Source organism: Balaenoptera borealis (assembly GCF_965194805.1).
Source record: "Balaenoptera borealis genome assembly, chromosome: 17".
Lineage (NCBI taxonomy): Eukaryota > Metazoa > Chordata > Mammalia > Artiodactyla > Balaenopteridae > Balaenoptera > Balaenoptera borealis.
The window spans coordinates 8,413,783-8,439,566 of NC_138876.1; the positions used below are offsets into that span (position 1 = coordinate 8,413,783).

Genomic DNA, 25,784 nt, shown 5'->3' on the forward strand with positions numbered 1-25,784 from the left:
CTGCCTCAAATGGAAGGATGGACAGATGGATGGATTGATGGATAATAGATGGATAAATGGGGGAATGGATGGATGGATGGATGAGTGGATGGATGGGTGGATGGATGAGTGGATGGATGGATGGATATCAAAAGTTGAAAGGAGACATTGTAATTTAGTAGAGGGTTATTCTTGTGAAAAGGAAAGAGCATGACTCTCAGAGACCCCTGGGTTCAAATGTCAGCATGATCACTTATCAGCTGTGTAATAATGTGCTTAACTTTTCTGAGCTTCAGTCTTGTGATCTGTGAAATGGGGATAATCAGGGAATCTACCCCATAGGGTTTTTGTAATTATTCTATGAGTGTGGCAGCTGAAGTGGTTGGCACATGTCTGGTACATGTTGTCCTTGAAATTGTGACTACTATAAAAAGCCACCCAGCCATATTTATTTCAATCAATCACACTGAATTCAACAGTGAATGTGTTCCGTAGATTCTTTTGAGAGCACAGGATTACCAGAAACTCTTGACATCTGGAATTTGAAGACATTGATTTCTGTGGATGTTCTTGATCAAAAAATCTATTCTCTCAATCCCACGGATTTGGAATCCCTGAAGCAAAAGTTCACATTCAAAAGTCTATGCTTACTGCTCATGTCTTTCAGAATAGAACGAAGATTCCATAACTGGACACTTAAGACCTTTGAAAATCTGGCCCCAATTTACCCTTAGTCTCTCCTTCTATCATTCCCTCCTAGGTAGCCTGCCCCCCTTCCTACCACCTTTCTCCACCCATCCCCAACAAAGCAGACCCTTTCACAGTCTCCCTGACTCGGCACATCTATTTCCTCTGTGAGGAAGGGCTGGGCAAACATCCCTCACGATCCAGAAGCTGATGCCATGCAAACTGTCCCCAACTCCCCATTCAGTGAGTAGCCCCATTCTCTGGGCATCCTCCATCGTGTCTTCTGTGTTCACACTTCTGTTCTATCATTTCAGTTTATTACCCGATGACAAGTCAGTTTCCCACACTAGTCTCTGAGCCCCTGGAGGACAGACACCATAACTTTCTCATGATTGTTTCCTCATCACACGGCACAGTGCACACAGTAGGTGGTCCATAAATGCGCATGAAGTGAAGAAAGCAAATTGCAAACAGGCCAGAGACGGCAATATGGACAGGACCTGACACCATATCCCTAGAGGCAGGAGCCATCATCCCCGCACGTGTGTAGTAAGTTACTGGTCACCTCCTTACTTACTGTCAGTCGTATTAATCCAGTTAGTTGAGGGCTTTCTATGTACTGGACCTAGCACTTTCCATCTATTATCTGCTATAATTCTCACACCAACACTTTTGAAGTAGTTATCTGTCATAACCCAGATTTTACAGATGAAACTAAGACTAAGAGGAACGACCTTCCTCTAGCTCACAGAGTAGGAGGTAACAGAACCCGGATTCAAGATGCCTAGAGCTCTGTCTTCTAGGTCCATCCTTCTCAAACTTTAGGGAGCATTAGATCCACCTGGGGATCTTGCAGAAATGCAGATTTTGATTACGCAGGTGGGGTCCGAGATTCTGAATTTCTAACAAGTTCCCAAAGTGGTGCTGGTGCTGCTCGACTCCACTTTGAGCATCAGGGCTCTGAACCAATGGCCACCAAGCCCTTCTGATAATACGCCCCCATCAACGAAAGAGTTTGAACATGCACCCGCAAAACATGTGCATTTCTTTATTTATAAAGCATATGTATGTACCAGTATAATAATGTGCTGGGTACAGTTTTCTCAGCTGTTTCAGCTGTCAACAATTAATGGCAAAAACAAAAACAGAAATTTAAAAGGAAGAGATAAAATACTAAATATAAATGGAAGTTCTAATACTTTCTTCCCAGTGGATTATTCTATACACCCGGGTGGTCTACTCTACACAACCTCTCGTTACTCAATGAAAGAGATGGTATATTCTGAGGCCAGCTCCAACGCTTTGGTGAATAAGGTCTCAAAGTGAATAAGACTAGCTACTGAATTTACTAGGTGCTTTTGGTATCAGCAACTCAGGCCCCAAAAATTAGATCCAAAGAGCACCAAATTCAGTCTTAAATCATCTAAAATTATAGGAATGTCTCCGTGTAGGAGACCTGACCATTGGTCCATAGAATCTCAAAAAGTAAATGAGACTTCTTATATAACAGTCATGCTGACATCTGTGTGTAGACTTTGAAGGTCAGCCCATTGCTAGGACTTGACATGTTAAAGGAAAATCCTAGTAGTGGGTCTCCAGGCTGTTCAAGATGCCCAGGGCATTACCGTTCTCATCACATATTCCTATCACCCAAAACCCACTTCTGCTAAAGCCTAAACTTTGGCTAATGTCAAAATAGTGACACTAATTCAAAAAAATACATGTACTCCAGTATTCATAGCAGCATTATTTACAATTGCCAAGATATGGAAGCCACCTAAGTGTCCATAAACAGATGAATGGATAAAGAAGACACCTAAGTGTCTGTAAACAGATGAATGGATAAAGAAGATGTGATGTGTATATATATATACACACACACACACACACACACACACACACACGCACACACAATGGAATACTACTCAGCCATAAAAAAAGAATAAAGTTTTGCCATTTGCAGCAACATGGAGGGACTTGGAGGGCATTATGCTAACTGAAATAAGTCAGACTGAGAAAGACAAATACTGTATGATATCACTTATATGTAGAATCTAAAAAATACAACAAGCTAGTGAATATAACAAAAAAAGAAGCAGACTCACAGATACAGAGAACAAACTAGTGGTTACCAGTGAGAGTGGAGGGGCAATATAGGGATGGGAGAGTGGGAGCTGCAAACTACTGAGTATAAGATAGGCTCAAGGATGAATTGTACAACATGGGGAATATAGCCAATATTCTGTAGTAACTGTAAATGGACTGTAACCTTTAAAAACTGTATAAATTCTTTAAAATTTTTAAATAAAAAAATTAAAATTAAAAAAATAGTCTGATTAATTTTAAAAATAGCCAGAAAGGTCTGGACAATGTTGAACATTGCAAAGGATGAATTGAGAGAGTTTATTGGACTTAAACAGCTATAATATTACCTGTAAAATTAGCAACTGCTGGTTAGTGAGATTCTGCTTTGGTAATACCAGTGTTGAATCTGTCTGGTTGCTCTTTCAAACTGATGGCATGGCTATTTGGTGGTAAGCATTTTAGTTTAAGACACAAAGTCAGCTTCCTTCTGTTTATGTCATACACCATAGCTTTGTTATAAGTCTTCTGCCACAAAGCTGAACTCACAGACCTCCTTCAGCAGCTCTTCAATTAGCCCTTGAATTAACCCCCCTCAAGTATGGATAAATAAAGGCACTTTGAAGACAGAAGCTCTTCCTGAGGTCCAGAGCACCTAGCAGTGTCCTTATAAGTAACAAAACCATCATAATATGTGCTGGTTAACCAAACGATGCACCTAACTTATGACAGATTACTAAAGCATTCGCCATACAGAGCAAGAGCCAGGTCATATTCACTTTACAGCCTTCATTGGGCTAAGATAATGCTTTGCACACAGAAGACATCCAGTTAAAATTTGAGGCATTGATTTAAATAATCGATTATATGAAAATTTAAAAATGAATTACATTAACTTTGCCGATGCCTGACTGTGTAGATGTAGGGAAATCACTTCCCTTCTATGAGCCTCGGTGTTATGGACTGAATGTTCGGGTCCTCCCCAAAGGGATGTGCTAAAGCCCTAATCCCCAGTGGGATGGTATTTGGAGGTGGGACCTCTGGGAGGTGATTAGTTTTAGGTGAGGTCGTGAGGGTGGGGCCCTCATGATGGGATTAGTGTCTTAAAAAATGAAGAGACCAAAGCTTTCTCTCTCTCTGCCACGTGAATACACAGCAAGAAGGTGGCCTTCTGCAAGCCAGGGAGACGGCTCTCACCAAGAACCGAGTCTGCCGGCACCTTGACCTTCCACCCTCCAGAATTGAGAGAAACAAATGTCTGTTGGTTAAGCCCCTCAGTCTGCTACTCTGTTATAGCCTCCTGAGCTGACCAATACACTCAGTTTTCTCAACCATATGTTGAAGGGATGTACCTGGCCTTCTCTAAACTCCATTCCAGCTTTGACAATACACTCCCACCAGACACCCTTTTTAAAAAACCACAAATTCAGGTCTTCGTGGTTTAACTCACATGCTGGGACCTTGCTGGGCTCGGTCCGGGTTCCCTCCAGCTTTTGACCAGCCTCATCCACACACCAGCAGCTCCGGAGGTCGAAGTGGGCCAGTGGAGTGCTAAAGTCTGAGTAGGACCCTGGGTATCGGCTGAGCTGGCCATTTAGGATCTGCCAGAAGAGGTAGGGCTCCAGAAGGATGTTCCCTCCGGGCTGGGTCAGGTTCCCTTCCAACACTGCCAGCGGGACATCTTGGACTGAAGAGTATCTTGCCAGCCCTGGGAAGATGTCTTGTTGGCCAGCCTCATACAGACTTTGAATAAAGAGACGGAAGCTTCTGGAAGCCACTTCTCTGTAGCTCCTGATCTTCATTAGCAGCTCTGCAGGGGTCAGCTCCTGGCCACCACTGTTCTGAGCTCGCCACTGTTCATACCACTCAAAGGCCTGCTCGGGGGGCCCGTCACATTGCACGTGTCTCCACTGCCCGCTGGCACCGCACTGCGGGATATAGATGCTGGAGAGGGTGGGCGGCATGCTGGGATTAGAGACCAGGGCCTGCACCGTCCCAAGGAAGGCGCGCTCAGCCTGTAACTGACAGGGTGTGGGGCCTGGGGAGGAACAAAGCACAGGTACGTCAGGCTAAGAAGCTTAATAAGCCCCGAAGACCGAGATGGAAGACCTTAACTGTCCAAACTCCATCTAACACCTTATACAACCATAGAGACGCCATCAACCTTAAATTTGTAAATATCATCCAGAAAGAGAACATCCCCATCACTGAACCAACACGGTTGAGACCAGCTGTTGCCAGCACGGCAGACGCGTATGTGGCAGTTCCTTAAGGCCAAATAAATCTCCCTATTCACTCCTTAAAATGGTGAACACTATCAAGACTTTTCTGGACAATTTTTAAATCAGCTAGCATAATATTTAAAATGGATAAACAACAAGGACCTACTGTATAGCACAGGGAATTCTGCCCAATATGATCTAACAACCTAAATGGGAAAAGAATTTGAAAAAGAATAGATACATGTATATGTATAACTGAATCACTTTGCTGAACACCTGAAACTATCACAACATTGTTAATCAACTATACTCCCATATCAAATTAAAAGTTAAAAAAAAAAATCAGCCAGCGTATTTTGCCATAACAGAAGTTGGGGCTTTAGCTACGACTGTAATGCACTGTGTCAGCACCCCAGGGGAGAATCAGAGTCTGCAGATTGAATACCCAACAGACTTACATTGCTTGGGTTCTCCAAGTTCACTTCGAGTTCCGGGAATAGGCTGACCCTCGGCGTCCACACAGTAACACTCTGAGTTGAAGCACTGGACGGGGAGGAAGTGCCCCTCACTGGTACAAGAAGGGACAAACAGGCTGGACCCTGCAGGCTGGCTACCCAAGAGGCTTTGCATGCGCATCCTTTGCTTCTCACACTCTGCGGGGCACTTCGGTTGTCCACCTCTGACCCTGGAGCCAGCAAGTTCTTGGCCCCGGGCATCCACGCACCAGCACTCTCCAGCAAAGCACTGGACCTCCTTGTAGCTCCCTTCTGCAGTACATGATGGGACAAAAAGGCTGCCAGGTGTCTGCCCACAGCCCTGGGAGCTAAGCACCATTTCCATCACGTCACCTAAATCCTTTGCTTTGTCCTCTGGCACAGAAATAGCATGCTGCAAGAAGAGAAGGAATTCTGGAAGCTCCAGGAGGGAAGAAAGGAATTTCAGGGCATTTTGATTCTCTTGTAAGTTGATTTCAAAGCCAAAGCTGCCCACAACTGGCTTATTCATAGCAACACCCATCTTCAAGGCTTCAGGGGCTTCCGTGGCAGGATTTGAATTCAGTCCCACGGAGAAGGGCTTGGCCGGATCTGCTAGTGCCCGTCCATTTTGGAAGCCTGGGAGACCAAGTTGCTGGAAAAAGCGGCTGAAATTAAACGTACCTCTTGGGCCCAGGGCTCCAGACAAGTTAAACTGGACGACATTCTCCAAAAATCTCCCTCCAAAGAGGTTTTGCTGGAGTCGCTTTGGGTTGGTGGTGAACTGCAGGGCGAGACGGGCCAGCTCTCGGGAGGGAAGAATCCCTCTGATGGCTTCTTTGAGGAGACTTTCTAGGGCAGGAAACCGTGTATCATGCCCTTGTACCATTGGGTGGAGAATCCCAGAATCCACAAAGAGCTCCTTGATCGAGGAGGGGCAGGATGAGGCAAATCTGGTGACTCTCTGAGAGCCCGGTCCTTCCTCGGGAGCCAAGAACAAGTCGTGCCGGCTAAAGTAGCCCGAGGGCCCAAAGCGGAGTCTGGAAAAGGCCCGCCGCCTCTCAGAGGGACAGGACTGGTCTTCAGCTGCAGGAGAAATGCAAACAGAGATGCAAACAGAGAAATGGTTTTACTATCACCAGTAACCCTGACACAAGGCCTCAGATCTTTCTGGTAATGAGATGAAAAAAGTCAGTCAAGGACCGAATTCATACCTCTTGCTTCTCTGTATCTTTTTATTAACATTTTTTCCTTTCCCCCTGAGCAGAACCCGTGGCCCCCATCTTGGGGAGTAAGGACTCCAGTTGACTTGACTTTCTCTCCTAGATTTCATTAGAGGGTGACCTCCCCCTCAGGCTGGGCTCAGAGACACCAGCTCACTTTCTGGAACCCTGACCACACATTCACCACCATGAATGATGTCTCCCCACCAGGTGTCCTGCCTCGCCCAATATTCAAGTCCACCCGGAACCTCAGAATGTGGTCTCACTTGGAATGAGCATCTCTGCAGATGTCATTAGTTAAGATGAGGTCATACTGGATGAGGGTGGGCCCTAAATCCAATGACTTATGTCCTTAAAAAATGCCATGTTACAGAGGAGATACACGGGGAAGAAAAACACATGAAGATGGATGCAGAGACAAGAGTGATGCAGCTATAAGCCGATGAATGCCAACGATTGCCAGCAAACATCAGAAGCCAGGAAAGGGCAAGGAAGGAGTCTACTCCGGAGCCTTCCGAGGGAGCGCGGCCCTGCTGACACCTTGATTTCAGACTTTTGGCCTGCAGGACTGTGAGAGAATAAATGTCTGTTATTTTAAGCCACCCAGTTCATGGTCATTTCTTACAGCCCCCCTAGGAAACTACTATACCAACAAATTCCTATTTGTTTTTAAGGAAATGTTGTTTTCCAGTATTCTCCTACTGGAATTCTTAATGGCCTTTAATGCTTCATTATATGCTCTTCGTGTGGCTTCCAATTCCGCCTTGTGGGTCATTTCGTCTAGGCTAACTAGTTTGTAGTCTGTTTGAGGATAAGAACCATACTTTAAGTGCTATTGGTATTTCCCATAATTAGAAATATTTTCCTGTTTCAACATATTGATACAGTATTTAGGAATTATGATATTTCCCATAACATAATACAATAATGCCCACTCAGCAAACACACTTAGCACATTCTCCCAGGCTTCTTGACCTTTCCTTGAAATTATTAATTAAATAGTATTAACTCAGTCAACTCAATACATGCATAGTCAGGTCATTCTATCCGAATATCCTAAGTTGACGGTCATCCCATCTGAATATCCTAAGTTGACTGTCATCCCATTCAGAGAAAAGATTTTAAATTCAAACTCCGATTGTCTCAGTCACATAGGTGGACGGGAGCAAGCTCCATTTTTCTCCATAAAACCGTAAACCTTAGAAGGCCTTTGCAACCCACCCACCCGCAACTTTTCCAAATAATTCTTTTCCCTCAGTTCACATGGGTGCCAAAAAGGAAGTCAGCCAATTTTCCTCTGTAACCAGGCAATAGAGAAAGAGCTGGAACTTGCGGTCAGAGAGAGTGAGAAAGACTGGCAACATCTGAACACACAACACATCCGTCCACGAGGCCGCAGCTTCCTCTAATGGATATTACAGCAAGGTACGGAAGAAATCAAGTTCACGGCTCGGCTTACTCTCTTTCCAAATTAAGAGCATATCCTGTCCATTCATTTGTTATGTAGAGTTACCAAGGCAAAAAAAAAAAAAAAGAAAGAAAATTCAGATATTCGTTCCATGTGGCATTTGTTTCCATGGAAACAGGACTGATACACCAGAGGGAAAAAGTAAAAAAAAATATAAGATCCATGCATTTGGAAGTACTTTTGGTTTTAACTTGGAAGAACGCAGTTCTTCATTTTCACCTGGAAACTGGAGGGCACAATATTCTCTGGGTTTTAACAGAACCAAAGTGTAATTGTAAAACTACCTTCAAGGCAGAGCTTCAGAATGTCCTTTTTCTACATCCTCACACTTAGCAGATAGAATGGTACCCAATACTGTGCCAAGAACTCAAAATGTTAAGTTGGAGAAATCAAATGGTTTACCGGGAAGTATTGAAAGAACATTAACACATGTCTATTTTGAGCCTCTAAAAAGACTGTACTCCTCCTTCACTGTTCCAAATCTTGCCCAGGCCATCCAGCTCACCTAAATTGGAAGCCTGCAAGGGCTCCTGGATTCCTCCCCCTCCACCGCTAACACCTTTCAGGGTCTCACTGCAAGGTGGAACAGAGTCTTTTTTTTTTTAAGATTTTCTTTTTTTGATGTGGACCATTTTTAACGTCTTTATTGAATTTGTTACAATATTGCTTCTGTTTTATGTTTTGGTTTTTTGGCCACGAGGCATGTGGGATCTTAGCTCCCCGACCAGGGATCGAACCCACACCCCCTGCATTGGAAGGCGAAGTCCTAACCAGTGGACCGCCAGGGAAGTCCCTGGAACGGAGTCTTACTGGGATGCCTGGTGACATGTCTCATGTCCACACCCTCTTCCACAGCCCGCTGCTTCTACTTCAGTATTGCTTCCCATCCTGGGCTGAATAGTCTCCCCAGAACTCATGTCCTTCCTGGAACCTCAGATGTGATCTTCTTTCGAAACAGGGTCATTGTAGATGTAATGAGTTAAGATGGGGCCTACTGGAGTAGGCTCTACTACTCTAGAGGGCTCTTAATTATAGGATTAAGTGGGCTCTTAATCCTATACAACTAGTGTCGTTACAAGAAGAGGAGACGAGACACAGAGGCAGACACACAGGGAGACAGCCATGTGACAACAGAGGCAGAGTGTGGAGTTATGCAGTCACGAGCCAAGGAACACCAAAGATTGTTGGCATAAAGAAGAATGAAACAATGCCATTTGCAGCAACATGGATGGACCTAAAGATTATCATACTGACTGAAGTAAGTCAGACAGAGAAAGACAAATATCATATGATATTGCTTATATGTGGAATCTAAAACAAGGGTACAAATGAACTTACCTACAAAACGGAAATAGAGTCACAGATGTAGAAAACAAACTTATGGTTACCAGGGGTAAGGGTGGGGAGGGATAAATTGGGAGATTGGGATTGACATATACACACTACTATATATAAAATAGATAACTAATAAGGACCTACTGTATAGCACAGGGAACTCTACTCAATAGTCTGTAATGGCCCATATGGGAAAAGAATCTAAGAAAGAGTGGATATATGTATATGTATAACTGATTCACTTTGCTGTACACCTGAAACTAACACAGCATTGTAAATCAACTATACTCCAATAAAAATTTTTTAAAAATAAAATAAAACAATTACGTTTCTGTCTAAAAACACAAAGATTGCTGGCGCCTAACACAAGCCAGGAAGAGGCAAGGAAGGATTCTCCCCTGAAGCCTTGAGAGCGAGCACGGCCCTGCTGACACCTTGATTTTAGACTTCTAGCCTTTAGAACTGTACAAGAATATATTTCTGTTGTTCTAAGCCACTCAGTTTGTGGTCATCTGTTACAGCCACCCCAGGAAAGTAACATAGGCCCCTTATCTCTCTTCAGGACACTGCAATGACCTTCAAACGCCCCACTACCTGCAGCTTGATGCTCCTGTACAATCTGCCCTCCAAAATGCCTGGGCTGTCTTCCCTATACACAAACCCCACATGGCACTCTCCAGCTTAAAAACCCTCAACAGTTCCTCTGACCCTCCAGGATGAAGCCCCCAAGCCTTTGCTTTGCTATGAAAGACCTTACTACCCCTGCCTTTGAGAGTTCCCCACCCCAAACATACTCCAACATGTTTTTTCTCTATCCTTCTCGCGGATTCACTGTTCATTAGCTCACCAACGCCTATTACAGATCTTCCTCGACGGTGGTGGGGTGACATCCTGATAAACCCATCGTAAGCTGAAAATATCATGAAGTCGAACACGCATTGAATACCCAACATTGTAGCTTAGCCTCGCCTACCTTAAATGTGCTCAGAACACTTACATTAGCATACAGTTGGGTAAAATCATCTTAACACGAAGCCCATTTTATAATAAAGTTCTGAATATCTCATGTAAGTATTTGTTTTTTTGGGCCTCACCACGACGCTTCCAGGATCTTGGTTCCCTGACCAGGATTTGAACATGGGCCCCGGCAGTGAAAGTGCCAAGTCCTTACCACTAGACGGCCAGGGAATTCCCTCATGTAATTTATTGAATACTGTACTGAAAGGGAAAGACAGCATAGCTGTCTGGGTACTGAATGGTCATAAGTGTATGGGTTACAATCGAGCGGCTGATGGGGAGCTGCGGCTCGCTGCCACTGCCCAGCATCACGAGCAAGTTTCATATCGCATATCTCTAGGCCGGGAAATGATCGAGATTCAAAGCACTGTTTCTACTGAATGTGTATCATTTTCACACCATTGTAAAGTCAAAAAATTGTAAGTCAAACCATCATAAGTCGGGACCCTTTTGTATTTATGTCCTTATAATTTTGCTTCTCCTGCTCTTTGTAGAGAGAACGCCTCTCTTTATTTTCCTCCTTCAGGAAACATCTTTATGTTAGAAGATGCTCATCAAGTGTCACCTCTTCCATGAAGCCTTCCTGGATGTTTCCTTGCCATACATGCTGCGAGATAGGATTGACCCCGTTCTGCTCTGTGCTCCTTCAGCTATCAGCACACACTTCTCTCATGGCACGTGTACACTTAATTCTTTTTCTACTATTCTCTGAGCTCCCTGAGGAAGCAACCATGCCTGACGCAGGACGAGAAATGTATTGGAAATTAATGATGATAAACGGGTTTGCAGGGCTTCCCTGGTGGCGCAGTGGTTGAGAATCTGCCTGCCAATGCAGGGGACACGGGTTCGAGCCCTGGTCTGGGAAGATCCCACATGCTGTGGAGCGACTAGGCCCGTGAGCCACAACTACTGAGCCTGCGCGTCTGGAGCCTGTGCTCCGCAACAAGAGAGGCCGCGATAGTGAGAGGCCCGCGCACCGCAATGAAGAGTGGCCCCCGCTTGCCACAACTAGAGAAAGCCCTTGCACAGAAACGAAGACCCAACACAGCCATAAATAAATAAATAAATAAATAAAATAAAGGAGTTCCTTTATAAAAAAAAAAAAAAAAAAAAAACGGGTTTGCATCATGTTGAACCTGAAGGGCCCGTGGGGGCACCCTCAGGAGGCAATGGAATTAATGGGTTATGAAGAGGTCCGTCTGGAGAGACACTTAAAGTCACATGACCTGACGAGAACAAGAGAGGAGGCCTGGAGAGGACACCCACCACAGGACGGAGGCTCCCCTTGACGCCGCGTCCCCTGGATCTCCCGTCCCTGGGCGTCCACACACCAGCACGGCCCGTCCCTCTGGCACTGTACCGCCTGGTACTCCCCATCTGGGCGGCAGCTCGGAGCGCAGGGGTGACCGAAGCTGGTGGCTGTAAACCGCTCCACTTCACATTTCGTGGGGCCTACGAGAGATCCGCGTGGTAAAGGAAAGGACAACTGGTGTGTTTACAGCATGCGTTCTGGATGCTGGTGAGATTGTTTCAATCCCCGCACCTACTTTGCTGGGACAGAGACTGCAGCGACTTGAAACCCGAGTGGTTCTCTCCTAGCAGAAACACACACATCTGCCGTGGGCTTAGTACTCACATCGGAATCTGCCAGAGGTGACCAGCTGCACTGCTAGGAACCGTCTCTGCAGTATTCGGTACAGGGTGGTCTCAGTGAAGGTGGAAGCAAGGTCCAGGCCAGCAAAAACGGTGTCGTAAATCTCATCGAGTAGCAGCTCCAAACCTGAGCCAAGACAGCAAGCGTTTGGAGGGAGGGGTTCATTCAGACAGGAGGCCCTGACCTCACCGTGCAAACAGATATGAAGAGGCCAGAGCCTCCACTGGCATCATTGTGCTTTGGGTCTGAACAGGGCTTTAATGGTTTTCAAAGTCAGGGCAGCTATGTACGGTTGCACAGTTTGTTCACAGCACAAGGGAGCACAGCTGAGAGAGTGAGATATTGCAGTCCATCCCGGGCTCTACCTGCCAAGCTTGGAGCTGCATCTGCGCAGGGGCGGGGCGGGGTGGGGGCCGGGCACCTCTTTCCAGTGTGTGCAAAGGCGCCGCGTGGACCAGCAGCAGCTGTGTTTACAGGGCCGCCCTTGAAAGTCTGCGAGGGCCACGCCCGCCTCCATATCCAGGGCAGCCCAGCCGCTATTTCTGGTTTACAGGGAGTGACATTTAGGCTCTCGGGTCTGGCGAACGCGCTTACCTGTCTCAGCCAGTTCCCGCCCTTGGCTGTCCACGCAGTGACAATACCCAGACACCTCCGGAAACCTTCTGCGAAAGGAACTGAAGGTCACAAATGCATCTGGGAACCTAAGAGACAATGGGATTCACGATCACCATTTCATAAAAAGCAAGTCATCATGAGCTCTTCCTGTAGAAATAAATTAACGTGGCCTCATTTCATCTGGGGAAAAGAAATGTCTGCTTCTTTATTTCATGCCATTTGCTCCAGGCTTCCTGCAGTAAATGTATTTTTTTTTCCTAAATTGGTTGTCCTTGGCCAGAGCGAGGCTGGACCTGTGAAAATAAAGCTGTGCTTGGCTGTCATCTACTAATTAGCGTTTTTCTCACTCGTGGCATTTGACCAATTTATGCCCAAGCGTGTGTCTCATAGGACCAGGCAGAAAACAGTTAATGAGCATTGCATTAACAAGTTCCTTTACTAGAATATAACCCTAGAGACTAAGGGCCAAGTGTGCTTTACAGACATATGGTACACATTGTAGATGATCTCATTTGGAGAGATCAGACGACTTCAGATCCCTTTACAACTTTTCAAGAGCTTGAAAAGAAGCCAAATTCCACGATAGGAAATTCTTATGTAGGCCATTTCCCAGTCCCATAGTTGAAAAAAACACCAAATCAATGTGAATCACTAACAAGGACTATACATCCCTTGCCATAAGTTGAGGAAAAGGATGCCTAAATCCTGCCTGACCCGGCAATTGCTAAAGGGAGCTAATTGGCTGGACTCCCCATCCTGGAAGTAATATGAAGCCCAGGTGAGTGACGTAAAGCTGTATCAGGAGTTCTTCCCACGTGCAATGACATAGGAACCAGAGAGGATTTGTTCATCTTTATGCAACATTGAGAGATTTATTTTATGCCCTATATAGCAAGTCTATGAAACCAAGTATAGTATGTTTCTACCTACATCTGGAAATATATCCCCAACCAATAAGTTAGCAGAAAAGCAGCTCTCTGCACAGATAGGTCTATTGCTGTGTAATATATTCTACCAAAATGTTGAAAACAACCTTAATGTCCAAAGATATGAAAATTAAAAGTAAATTATAGTAAACCCCCTAAACGAATGCATGCATAATATTATGTAAAAAGGGTAGAATACAAAATGGCATGTACATACACTACAATTGCTCCTATGCAAATGAACCAGTATTGGAAGGGAATATATTTGCAGGAACTGCTCAGAGCCTGAACACAGGGTGCACGAGTATTAGTTAATTTGAATGGAAATGAATGCACAAAATAAGACCTATGAACGCACTGTAGAATCATGGATTTTTTCCATGTTGTTGGTCTATGACTGTGTGTATGTGAGTTAAATTAAAAAGAATGTTACACTAAGTGAGTTGAATAAAAGAAACTAAAAACTCACTTGGCCCAGTTGCTCCCACTGACAGGAGGTATATGACAGAAGTTCATTCATTGGAACCTGGGACAATTCAATTACAAAAGTGCTAATAATAGTAGCATAATCACTTCCATTTATTGAACACTAATTTGTAGAAGACAACCTGCAAAATGTTTAATATATGTTGACTCATTTAATTCATTTAACCCTTCTAAAAGGCAGATGGTATTTTTTTCATGCCCATTTTAGAGGTTAAAAAAGTGAGGTATATTGGCCATGGGTCTTGAACCAGTGGTGGGAACGGGGGTTCAAATCCAGGGCTTTACCACCACGTGATCTCTGCTAATGGTGTTACGCAGTGTGTTTGGCTGTACCCTATTCCTGCCCCATATCCTGAGAGGCAGTCCTCTGTTTTGACACTCTTCTTTCTAGCCGGACACTGAGCTTTTCTTGGCATCTAATAGACAGTGATGGGTCACTCAGCTGGCCCGGAGTTCTGAAGCCCATTCCAGCATGAGGCACAGGAAGTTTAAATCACTCCAGTCCCACATTCCACCAATTCAACCCAGAGACCCACCTCAACCTTCAACTAATGGAAAAGGATGCTTTCTTTGGATTTTATCAGGATGATAATAAAAGAGTCCTCAAGAAGGAAAATTGTAGTGGAGGGGAAAATGATGGTGTTTCTGCTTTTATGTTCAGATTGTGGCCAACATAGAGTTAAAGAAACCACAAATGAGGCTCCATGCAATACAAAATGTCAGCCCCTGCCAGGCGTCCGCTCCTGCCCACCTGCAGTGTAGGATTCGTGCCCCTGGACCCGGGGAGCCAACAACCCCTACTCAGTCAGATGCTCCAACCCTCTCCCAGACAGCCCCTCCAGACATCTTGCCATTGATGAAGACTAGCAGAGCCCTCCTCAAAGTCAAGCGCTGTGACTCCCACAATGCTTGGGGCACTGCAGACACTGCAGAGGGTCCTGTGAGGGTAACAGGTGATGAGTCATGAGGATGTCGCCACACACAGTCGCTCACACGTGCAGGTAACGAGGCCCTTTTACCACATGTTATGACGCATCTGCTCCTTCTCCCTGGATCACCTGTATAGCATGGGTTGGCAAGGCATTTGAAGAAGTGTGAATGAGCTCAGTCACTAAGGACAGAGCTGATAAAGAAACCAGCTGACTGAATTTAATTCGGGTCACTAAAGCCTTGATAATGGCATCGGCTCTTAAGCCCTTTACTACAATCTGCTTAGCCAGAAAACGCTTCCCTAGTTAGTGGTTAGGTAAGGGCGATGAGAAAGATGGGGGAAGGGTCAGAAGGACTAGCAAAGCTCACTCCATCATGTCACCCCATCATGACATGTTTTTTTGGTCACCGGCCAAACAGGTGTAGTTAACAGCTGCCTTTTTCAAGAGGCAAAAGGACCTGCCTTAAATGGGCAAATGCTGTGGCCAAGTTCAAGTGTAAATCATCACCCAGCACATCAAGAACCCACAACAAACAGGTTGGCAAATGAGGCTTCCAGGCTCCCGGTGGCCCCATGGAAATAGGTCAACTGCCTTACGCCACTTCTCCATGTGAATTTCCCATAGAAATCGCCTCAGATTCAATATTCCAAAAGCAAATTTGTGACTTTTCCTTTCCAGACTCTTCCTGTAACATCCATCCAGAAACCAGACCTTGGAGTCCTCCTTAACTTTTCCTCTCCCTCGCCTCCCATGTCTGTTCCTTCACCAAGTTCTGTGGAGTCCACCAAGTCAACATTTGTCCAATCCCACTCCATCTCACCACGGTCCTCTCCATCACCTGCTCTGGTCCAAGTCGACAGCACCTCTCACCTGGACTAGTACGGCAGCCTCCGAACTTGTAGAGTCACCCCCAGGCACCTGTTCTGCTCTTCCCCAACCCCAGTCCATTCTTTTCAAAATCCAAGTCTGATGGTTAATAAGATATACCCAACTCCCACTCAGGCTTAAAATTCTTGATGCAGTATTGGGGACGTACTGAAACTAAAAAATTACTCCTTGTTTATCTGAAATTCAAATATCACTGGCCATCCGGTATTTTTTCAACTGGCGACCCTAGGTGTTACATCTAGACTCTCCATGTAGCCTCCATGGCTCCTGACACTTCGCCCCAGTGGAGTGACTGGGGCTGGCACTGCCCAGGTCTGCTTATCAGAAAATTCCTGAATATGGCTGGGCTTCCAGTAACCAGCCACCTGACCCTTCCCATGACCTTCTTAAATCAGAATTCGCTCAGAGACATGCTTGCTTACATGAAAGAAAGGCTCCCATTTCAAGGGTGAACTTTTTTTGTTCCGTAACAATAGACGCTTAGTCCTGAATGTTTGCCTTTAACTCGGCTGCCCTCTGGTGGAAGCAGCTATGCATTGTGCCTCAAGCTGGCACCTGCAAGAAGTTCTTTTGATGACTGTAGGTCTACTGTATGCAAGGCTCTGTGCTCTATGCTGTGGGGAACAGAGATGAACTGAGGTTTTGTGGGATGGTAAAAGGAGACAGACAGCTCTGGAACCCACCAATTGTGCTTCCTAGGCTAGGGTCCTTAACTTCTGTGCTTCAGATTCCCCACTGTGTGCCAGAGACCATCAATTCCAATTATTTTTGTAAATATTGAAGTAAATGAAAGGATCTCAAATTTCCTGTATATAGTGAACATCTAGTTGAACTTGAACTGAGCACATGTAGGTTTGCATCAATGAGCATCAGTAAATCAGGCTGTTTGGAGATTCCTATGTGCACACGGGCAGGCCTTGTGGGGCAGGGAGGGGAATGTAACCTACATTTGCTGAATGTAACCTACATTTGCTGAAGCTGGTGATCTGTAAGGAATCTGTAAGGATTCCTTACAGATGCATAATAATTTACAATTTTCGCAGTGGTTTTAGAGACAAGGGCTCAGCATATCTTCACCATGACCTAACGAGCCAGTGTTGTCCTTACAGATGAGGACACTGAGGCTCAGAGAAGTAAGTGACCAGGTCACTTTGCCAGCAGTGACAGAGTCAGAATGAGGGTCACAGGGCAAATGCTGTGGGGCCAGGCGGGTAATGCGAACAGATGGAGCAGGAGGTGTGTGGCAGCAGGACACGGAGAGACCCAGAGCAGCGGGGGGTGCGCGCTCAGTCCAAAGAGAACCAGCTTCTTGGTGCCATGCGACAATGCATGTAGCCCTCACCCTTGTTCTTCAGAATCAGGAATTCAGAATTTTGTGTATTATGCTGAACATATAAAATTGCTGATGTTCAACTATTTTTACCTACACAAATGGAAATTTCACAGGATTCTACTTAAAATCCCCCAGTTTTTAAAACACTATGCAGCTCAAAAGAGACTTATCTCTGGGACAGTTCTTGGTCACAGGCTTTTATCTGTGACCCCTCTCTCTCATAGGGAAAGAAACTTGCTGTTTTGAAAGCCAGCCACATAAAGGTTCAGGTTCTCCAAGAGAATTCCTATCAGTATTCACAGACTAATATTCTTATTTATTTTCACTCAGAATGTTTCAATTATATCTGAAGTCTCTGCGAGCCCTTTACGGTAATAAAGTAGCCATCTTGAATAACCAGCAGCTATCCAGTTATTTGGGCCAAGATCTATGATGCATCTCCCTTTTTATATTTGCTATTTAAATCTTTAAACTCGTTGATAGGTGCAAACATACATGCAATTTATAAAAATGCATAAAAACGGTCCACGTTTTTTATGGAGCCATCTTTTCTCCTTTTCTGCTGGTTCCCTTCTCCACAGCAACCTGACCCTCAAGGCGGCTGTGATAACCACAGAGTATGTGCTTATTCATATTTTTCTCTGCGCTCACCTAATCCTATACGGACGCAAGCATGATCACATGATATGAACATAATATATAATCATATATGCACATGAAGGGACCTGTCTGCTTGTTTGTTTTCTAAAAATTAAATCCTCTTATATTATCTGTACCTTGTGTATCATATTATCTTAATGTGCTGCAGAATCCTCTCCGAATCAACTGGAATAGTTGATTTGCATTTTTTTAAAGGGCTGTAGAAATATTTATGGCAGGTACACATTTATCCAGCCATCCACCTTGGGTTGTCAGTACTTTGTTCCCAGTTTTTGGCTACAATAAAAAACGATGCAGTAGACATCCTGGTACATACATCTCCACATTCTGGTGTTTTTATCTCCATAGGCTGGCTGGGCCAGAGGGTTCACCTATTTTTAATCTGAATGGCTGTTGCCAGCCTGCTTTGTGGGGAATGCTGTAGCCCTTCAGATGTCCGTCACAGCAAAGGAGCGCGAGGCCTCGCTCCGTTCCCACGGGCTGCGTGTCTCACACACACACACACACACACGTGTGCGCGCGCCCCAGCATACAGTCCCAAAGTGAGCAGGAGCTTTGGCAGGAGATGGGCAGGGATGGCCCGTGATGAGCACACTCAGGGGCCCGGCAGCCCTTACCTGCTGTAGCTGTGGACCAGGTCAAAGATCATCATGTCCGTCGTGTTGACGAACTTGCACTGCACAGACATGAAGGCTCCGTCTGGAGAACACTGGGGCGGGGACTTGTCCCCCACCCCGTGGAGGAGACGGCGGTTTCTTATCTCACAGCTCCCTGGACCTAAACGTTTCCAAGAAAACAATTTTTAATTCTTCCATACAAGGAGGTGTGTACGCTTCTGCAGTCTAGGTGCATGGGTTCATACTACACTCGTGACAGCATCCCGAACAGGGACTAAGGCCTGGGACAGGAGATGCTCCTCGAAATCCTACTTACGCTTCTAATGATCAGCCGGTGAATGTTGCTGTCCACCACATGGAACTATCAGAAGGGATAAAACCTTCCTAAAATCCCTTCCTTCTCTGTGCTGAGGGCCAGGTCCTCTGCCTTTTCTCGGGGAGCCCTGACCCCATTTTGGTTCCGATATGGGAGGCCGCACACAGCCTCCGCCTCCTCATGGGGTGCTGGTGCCAGTGGGACTTACATCGTGTCGGCCTTCCCCGCTGGCGGGTCCCGTACACCTCCATCCCTTCCGGGTCCACACACCAGCACTGCTCGCGTCGCAGGTCGCACTGCACGGGCTCGTAATCCCCCGAATCCTGACACTGAGGGAGGTAGGATGTGGCCGTGCTGTTGATGTAGCTGCTCAGCAAGATCTGCTGCTTCTGCAGCTGGCAGAACGACAGACCTGTGGCAGCAAAGAGCGGCGTCAGAGCAGGACAGCAGTGGCAACGTAGGGGTCATAGCCCAGGAGGACCACGCTCCCTCCCCAGAGACGGGAAGGCAGGGCGGTCCTTCCCACAGCCCATGGGTGCTCGATGAGCTGGTGACAGCCTCAGGACCAGCGTTCCAACTGCCCAACTCTATATCCCAGGATTTCTTCTGACATCCTGCGGACCGAGCTTGGAAGGGCAGATTTCATCGTGTCCCATGGGTCCCCGGGACACCCCACAGCCCTGGCGCTGCAGAGGTGCAGTGTGAATGGAGTACAGGCTGGCTGTTGACAGCTTGTCTGAATTCAACTTTCCCCGCACACTTGCTGCGTGACCTTGGGGAAGTCTGTCACCTCTCTGTGCCCCACTGACGTTATCTATAGAATTAAAATACAACTGCCTTCTTCAGGCGCATGAGGACTAGCGACATTAGTGATTACTGCTCCTATTGAATACTTACTGTGGGCCGGGTGTCTTATGTGCATTTTAAATCCTCTCAACCGTCACAGTTGATCCTATAGCAGATACTATATTCGTGTTACAGACAAGGAACAAGAACTCAGTGACAGCATGGGACCCAGCAGCATGCTGGCCCCCAAAACCAGTGCCCAAAACAGAGCTTTGCTCCTTTAAAGGATAAGTGGTTCCAGGCTCAGTTTCACAATTTTAAGATGACCAGTGTAAACTGACCTTTGTTTTAGGCTGAACTGTGACATGCTTTAAACGGGGACTGGGCTTTGACTACTCATCATAACAATTATTTTAACAGGAAAGTTTTCACCTCAGTCTCAAATTTTAGAAACACCCCAGGTGAAAGAACTCTTCCTGTGCACGTGGCCGCTTTCTGGTTTCAGAGACCTTTGATGTCTGTTCCCTGTTGCTTCCTTAGCACCAGGCACCGAGCCTGGCACATGGGGGAATTCAGAGGCGATTAGCTAAACAAATGACTTGATTGTCCCCTTGATTTTCACAGCAGTCCTGTAGGAGATAGGGTCTAATTCAAAGGGGAAGATCCAGCAGCCCATGGGGAGACTCACCCTTGACACACCCAAGCCTAGTGCTCTATCCAGGACGTGAGTTGTCCCCAGCGGGTCCCCCGCCAACTTACAGGCCGCAGGCCGCCCAGGCTGCCGGCTGCCGGGCGCTTCCCTGCCGTCGGCGTCCACACACCAGCAGGAGCCGCCTTCCTTCCCGCACTGGACAGTCCTGAGGGCAGGAGACACAGTCAGGTACCTTTCCTCTTCCTTTCCATCCCTCCAAGCTTTAATTCATTTAAACTAGGAAGAGATTGGTGTGGAGCAGGGCAGGTGACTAGAGAAAGGGAAAGCGCTGACCCCTGTGACAGCCCCGCACATTCATTCTCCACCCGGCCAGTCTGCCAGCCCTGTAGCAAAGGCCACCCTGGTGTCCACGCTCCTGCCCCATGGAGGCTGCAGGGGGTAAAGGTGCTCCTTACGTGGACCAGGAGCGGGCAGACAGTGGCCTGGGTTACGGTTACTCAGGAAGCGCTCTGTGGGTCTCCAAGGGGCAGTGATGGCTAAACTGAGGTGGAGGGGCAAACAGGTGTTATACCAGGGGCCCAAGAAGGTAAAAGGTGTTCCAGGTAAAGAGAACATCGTATGCAAAAGCTTCTGAGGAGGGGCAGGGCTGGCTTGAACCTGCACGTGGCCAGGAAAGAGATACGGGGACAGCTACAGATTAAGTAAAGCGGCAAAGGTGAACCATCCTCCTAACTCCTCCGCTCCAGAATTCCCAGAGCTCCAAGCAGGGACCGGCCTTTGCGCTGGCCTTTGCACTCTCGAGAGTAGGTAAGAGCTTTGTCAGGCGCACAAAGCAAGCGTGCGAATAAAATGGAGGTGGGGTGGGGGGTGCCGGATGTCTCAGGGATGTTTCCCAGAACACAGTCCTAGAGACGGAGTCCCCCTTGTTCAAACGTGGCTGGAACAGCGTGGGGAAAGTGAAACACATGCAAAGGGTTCCTGTGTGTTATCACTCCACTCTGCCGGCAGAGAGTCCGGGCCCCGAGTTCACGTTAGGGCAGCCAAAAGCCCCTTTCCGAGAGGAGCCCAGTGGAGAGACGGCGTCATGCCGCCCAGAGAGCCGAACTCGGCACAGCCTGGAGGCAGCCACTGACCTGAAAGTCCAGAGGCCCCCGCTTCCCTCCACCTCTGACTCATCAAGAGGATGCAGGGAGGAGAAGAGGCGCCGAAGCATCAATCATTTGACCTCCCCAGCCCTGCGCCCCTTGTTAATTAGGGTCGAAGCTTTGGCAGGAAAGGAGGGCGCGTCTTTGGTTCTGGTTGCAATGAAGCACGGGTTGGGGCGCTCTGGGTCAGATGACTCAGTGTTGATTAATCTGAGGATCTGAGCGGCAGGCACCCTCCAGGTGACAGTAGCCACATCTCACGTTCAAGGAGGAGAGCAGAGGGAGGGCGGGAAGGGTGGACAGGGGACAGGAATGCGATGTGCTTTAAGGCCTCCAAGGCCCCTGAGTCCACATGGCTGGAGTAGGCCTTACTGGAAGCTGCCATCCTCAGCGCACTGGGGAACGTAGTCTGCTCCCTTCAGAAAGGCCCCCTCCCTCTGCTGCTCACACGGACGGAGAGGCTGGGCGTCCACCTGGTACTCTGCACAAAGGAAGTGACTCATCAGAGAGGAGTTGCTGGTCTGGATTCCAGTAAGAGAGACGGGCTCCCTAAAGGCACAGATGCTCTTCCGGGTTTTATTTCTAGCACCATCATCAAGTATGTTCTAACTTGCAATTTTGCAGCTACTCACACTTTTCCAACTATGACATTAGCTCCCGTAATCCCCCGGGAGGCATTATCTCCACCTTACCCATGTGGCCCTAAGACTCGGGCAGGGAATGTCGTCTGTTCAAGATCATACAGCTGGCAAGAGAAGGATTCAAAATGAACCCTTGGATTGCACGTTCCCCAAGGGAGCAGCTGGGTCAGGTCAGAACACCATAAAGGAGGTGCTCTTGAATTTCTCAAGGCACTCCCTGAAGACAGAGCACCTTCCTGGTCCCGCATGGGAATACAGATTAATAACTCCCATGTGTCTTATTTTCCATGGAGAATGCGTGTAACATGCAGGAGCTTATGCAGAAATCACAGTCACAAATGCTTACTTTCCCAGCGAGGAAGCAAGCTGAGACTTATCCAAAGTCACAGGTTAAGTGGCTGAGCCACAGCTAGAATTTAGGTCTATTTCATGCCACGGGTAGATCTGTGTTTTTCACTACCTGCTGACTATTTCTCAAATACCCCACACGGATAACCTAGTACTTGAGATCTCTAAGAGAATTAAAAAAAAAACAACGGTAATGCCAAAATTTGCTAACAGGGTGGGGTGGGGAGAACTAGAATCCAACTAGGAAGATCTGGTTTCCCATCTCCTCTCCACAGATCACTGACCCCGTGACCTCGGACCATCCAGTTTCCCTCTCAAGACCCTCTGTCTCTTCATCTGAAAAGGGAAGATCAAGTAACTGACCTCGGGACACTGTGAGGATTAAATGAGATCACAGAGGGTTCAAGGCCCTGGGGCAAATCCTGGCTAACAAGGGGCTGGCCTGAGAGCTCCCTCCTGACCCCACGCTCCATGGCCTCAGGCTCAAAACTCACCAAAGCTGTTGGCTGACACCAAGCAGGCTGAGCCCAGCAGACTGAAGACTGCCAGGGCCAGGGCCATTTTCCTGGGCCCTTCCAGGGACATAGAGGTAGAAGCCGCTGCCGCCTAGGGCTCTGGCCAGGGAGCCTTTATAGAGCTGATGGGGGCGCCCCCAGGCCACCCACCAGCGGCGCTCAGTGAAGCAGCGCCGCCCTGTTTTCTCTGCTGGCCACAAGGAGCTCCTCCGCCTGCGTCTGCTCCCTCTGAGGACACTCATGTGGCCAGTGGGGCATAAGAATCTTGTGCAGCTGTCGGGGAGGAGAACTGGGGGGCATGGCTTCAAACTTCACCTTCAGGGGTAAAGGTCAAAGCTCTGCGGCTTTCTGGGCAACAAGCTCAGGCCCACCACGAAGGAAACGCAATCCCACCTCCCTTCTCCCTCCTCCCTTCCTCCTTCCTTCCTCCCTTCCCCCTCCTTCCTTCCTCCCTCCCTCCCTTCCTTCTTTCCTTCCAACAATGTTTCTTTAGAGCCCCAAAGTGTAGCAGACACTATTCTAGGCAATGAGGATATGGCAGAGGACAAAACAGGCAGAACCATTAATACAGACTGTACGAATTCTAGTGAGAGAAGCCACACACACACACACACACACACACATTCATATTCATATTTGTTCTCCTTTCCCTTCTGTCCCAGGACTTCGGATGTCGCCAACCAAAAAAGAGCAGGAACCGTGTCTTCCACACGAAGCCTGCACATCAGTGTGTTTTCTCCATTTGCTTCTCCACCTGAAGGGGCAGGGGATGGAGGCTCACTCCACAGGTGTTCAGAAGGAAGCACCTGGCCGTGGGGTCAGGGAGATAACTAACAACGAGACTTAGATTTCAGGCAAAGGTGATTTGAGAAGATGTGCTGGCATTTACTGGAAAATTAGAACTCCCCCCGTGTGGCCCCTTGCTACCCCCATTACACGGGCTAGTTCTACACATGCTATGGAGACCCTATAACAATATAATAAGCATAGCCTTCTGCAGCCCCTGCCATCTCTCCAGGTCCAGGTGTTCTAAAGCAGACAAGTTTTCTAAAACATTGAAACCACGGTTAGAGGTCTACCAGAAACCCCACTCACCATGCTTCCTACCACCCCCAACACGCATGCACGGACCTTGCACAGGTCAGCCTGTGTGCTGAGTCATTCTCGCTGGTCTGGCCTCTGGGAAGCAACAGAGTGGAGTCAACGAGGGTGAAAGCGTGCAGCCAGTGGGCCAGAGCCACAGGGGCTTCCTTCAGAGTCAGCATGACGCATACCTGGAAGGAGAGGTGCTTCTCTCCACCCAAGCGATGGAGCGGTAAGCTTGGAGAGAACTACACCAAGACACTGCCTCCTCACCATGAAAACCCCTTTCTCATGATGACTCAGCTCCTTGTCACTGCTCTCACCTGATCCCCCCTGAGCTGGGAGGACGTACAAGCTTTTGTGGTAACTCTGAGTGGCAGTGCCCTGGTCTGGCCTCCCCCAGTCTGCTCTTGGCTCAGGCCTCCATCAGTCCGGCATCACTGGCCCTGTCACCTCTCCCTCCCTCCTCGATCCTAATACAATCACATAGTCTTCTCGTTCATCTCCTTCATTCTTGAAGACTAGGGTGCTAGGTATAATAAGCACCTACTGGAGATTTGGGGGAATTTGAGAATAATTGGAATCCAGAGGAGGAAATTGCTTCAAAACAAACATCAGATGCCACTCTTTCTGGCCCACCACAGAGAACTGCTTACCAGCCATCTCCCCTAGAACTCCGCTTGCTGCCATGTTGCTGGGTCCCCTGCCACTGTCTTGGACAGCTACTCTCATCTCCCACATAACCAGTGACTCAAAGCCACATTCCTCTTTCTCCTTGGTTGCCAGAGCAATAATCAAAATTCCTGGAACTTGACTTCTGTTCTGCTTCCAGAAGATGGAATAGACACATTTTTTCCCTATTCCTCCTGCTAAGTACATCTAAAACCCCTGGATATTATATGTAACACAAACAGAAGAAGACACTAAAAGATGGACAGAAGAAGACAGCCATCAAGCAACCTCAGGACCAGAGGAACAATATGGTAGCAAGTTCCCTGAATGTTATTTTGCCTCATGTATCTCAGACTGGGTGTTAGAGAAGACAGCAACCAGAAATGCCAATAAGCACAGACCCCCAAAAAAGCCCCGAGAAAAGCTTTTCGAGCCAAAGGTCCAGGAAAGGGGAGCCTGGCAAGACAGCAAACTTTTAGACAATAATTGCTCTATTCCAGCAAACCTCACAGAAAAACACTGTGGCTCCACCCCAACCCATGCCAGCAAAAGCCAGCTGGGGAGACTTGGGAATTCCACCCTTGCCAAGTTAAAGAGGCTCTCCAAGCCCCCACCAGGGTGGTGACTGAAAGGCCATGTGAGAAGCCAGAATTTTTACCCCAGCTGGGCTGGAATGAGCCCCCTCTCTCTGTGGGGTCAGTAGAGACCACGTGGGCAGCCTGAACTTCCACCCACTCCCAGCCAGCAATAGTAAGGATGCCAATCCTCCCAGCTAGGGTTGCATCAGCATTGGCCGACCAGGGAGCCTAAACTCCCACACCCAACCAACTGATATCTGTCAGGTGGCAATGGAGATGGAGCAAGAATGTGGACATCTATCCTTACGAACAGCAGTGAGGTGGTGTGCCTTTTCTCCCACCTCAGTGATGTCGAGTTCTACTAAAACAGAAGATTTAATAAGATCTAGATTTTCTTAACGCACACCCAAACTGTCCAGGTTTTGACCAAAAATCACTCATCCTACCAAGA

General features: G+C 47.3%; 1 protein-coding gene across 1 annotated transcript in view; it reads right to left on the bottom strand.

Moving 5' to 3' along the window:
- TG (thyroglobulin) overlaps positions 1-23,378 on the bottom strand; it is a 247,226-nt gene extending 223,848 nt beyond the window's left edge. Inside the window, exons 1-10 of the mRNA XM_082363748.1 lie at positions 22,980-23,378; positions 21,869-21,977; positions 20,459-20,556; positions 19,122-19,325; positions 18,598-18,757; positions 12,735-12,841; positions 12,123-12,266; positions 11,753-11,938; positions 5,429-6,529; positions 4,199-4,786 (exon numbers count right to left, since the gene is read on the bottom strand). Of these exons, the coding sequence (XP_082219874.1) occupies positions 4,199-4,786; positions 5,429-6,529; positions 11,753-11,938; positions 12,123-12,266; positions 12,735-12,841; positions 18,598-18,757; positions 19,122-19,325; positions 20,459-20,556; positions 21,869-21,977; positions 22,980-23,070 (2,788 nt within the window). The 5' untranslated portion in view covers positions 23,071-23,378. The remainder of the gene's footprint in view (positions 1-4,198; positions 4,787-5,428; positions 6,530-11,752; positions 11,939-12,122; positions 12,267-12,734; positions 12,842-18,597; positions 18,758-19,121; positions 19,326-20,458; positions 20,557-21,868; positions 21,978-22,979) is intronic.
- Positions 23,379-25,784: the final 2,406 nt, after the last annotated feature.